General features: G+C 40.6%; 1 protein-coding gene across 1 annotated transcript; it reads left to right on the top strand.

Moving 5' to 3' along the window:
- Positions 1 to 463: 463 nt before the first annotated feature.
- On the top strand, positions 464 to 1,251 carry SARC_15648 (hypothetical protein; the record flags this gene model as incomplete). Its single annotated transcript, XM_014290238.1, has 2 exons — positions 464 to 610; positions 1,166 to 1,251. Coding segments are annotated over 2 exons (233 nt in total), but the record flags the coding sequence as incomplete, so codon positions are not given.
- Between the last annotated feature and the right edge of the window lie 391 nt (positions 1,252 to 1,642).

Below are 1,642 nucleotides of genomic sequence, written 5' to 3' on the forward strand. Positions count from 1 at the left end.
CTAGTATACACACACACACACACACACACACACACACACATATATATATATATAACATGCCTATGTAGTATACATTTGTATGAATATACACGGCGGGCGTTGCTCTCCTGCAGTATTCGAAAGAGATTGATTATTGTGATCGGTGTGTTCGAATGCAGATATGTTTCGACTAAACATGGCACCCAGCCTTAATTGTTGTACTGTTTTTCCTAAGGCACTCGTATATTAATTTATCACCATATTATGAAGCTTAAAGTGTTTTCGTATAGTTTATTGTAAGTACCTAAACATATTACCTTATGTATCTATTGTACCTTCATGTATGCTACAAGACAGCATCATAAACCACATACATCCATATATGCTACAACACATCTTCATATTTCTACCCTCCTATATTTCCCCCAACATCTAAGACACCTACATATACCCACCCACCCTATACCTACCCACCTCCTTGCAGGCACCGTCTGCAAACTGCCTGCGGGCAGCCGCGTGGCTGTGTATCGCAATCCTTCGCTGCATCCAGGGGACGTGCGCGTAATGACTGTGGCTGCTGAGTCGCCCATGTGGGACCATCTGGTGGATGTGGCTGTGTTCTCGGCCCAGGGTATGTTTATATGGCGTGTGGTTAGTTGTGTTTATAGCGTGTGGTTAGTTGTGTATATGGCGTGTGGCTAGTTGTGTACGGAAAGATCAGGTACGTACGCACAGTTTGTATATGTACGTTCAGATGCAGATGTGCTTTTTATGCAGGTGTGTAGATACGGTTATGTGGCGGAGGTACTATGTATGTCAGATGTAACGTATGTATATATCGTATATATATACATGTATATATCGTATATATATACATGTATAAATCGCATATAAATATATGTATATATAGTATATGTATAAATGTATATATCGTATATATATACATGTATATATCGTATACATTACATATGTATATATCTTATGTATATCCATGTGTATGTCATATGTATTGCTTTCTCGATGTGCCGGGTGATGACAATGATAGTCTAAACATCTAGTAGACACATTCTATGCTTTCAGACATGACCGTGGATCTCATTTGCGCACCCTATCTGTGGAACAAGTTGTGCATGTCTATCGATGCTTCAATGTTGTACATTCATCCCTATCGCAACATCTCCTGTAGTTTATGGGCTAGTGCACTCGCCCCCACTTGTGGTACCTCTAACGTCTCTGATGACTTCATTCGAAGAGTATGAATACCACGTGTGATATAGTGTACTATGCGTGTAGGTCTATCTCTAATTCATCATCCCATTGCCTTGTTCATATGTACTTTTGTGTAGGCAAGAGACCTGCGCCCAATGAGATGAGTGGCGGTGATCTGGTATGTTGTGTGTGCCGTATTACCAGCCGTGTGTATATACGCGAGTGGTATGTTTGACCAGGAGCCGAGTACTACGTACGTGTGTTTGGTTTCATGTGTACATGGATGCATACGTATTTGTATACGTTGCGCAGGATATGGTATGCGTTCATGACACTCGGTGGTGTACATTTCATTAAGTCGTTGGGAGTACTAACAGTACACGTGTATGTGAAGGCTCTGCATTTATACATATATATATATATATATATGTGTGTATGAATGTGTGTGTGTGTG

This window comes from Sphaeroforma arctica (assembly GCF_001186125.1).
Source record: "Sphaeroforma arctica JP610 unplaced genomic scaffold supercont1.6491, whole genome shotgun sequence".
Lineage (NCBI taxonomy): Eukaryota > Ichthyosporea > Ichthyophonida > Sphaeroforma > Sphaeroforma arctica.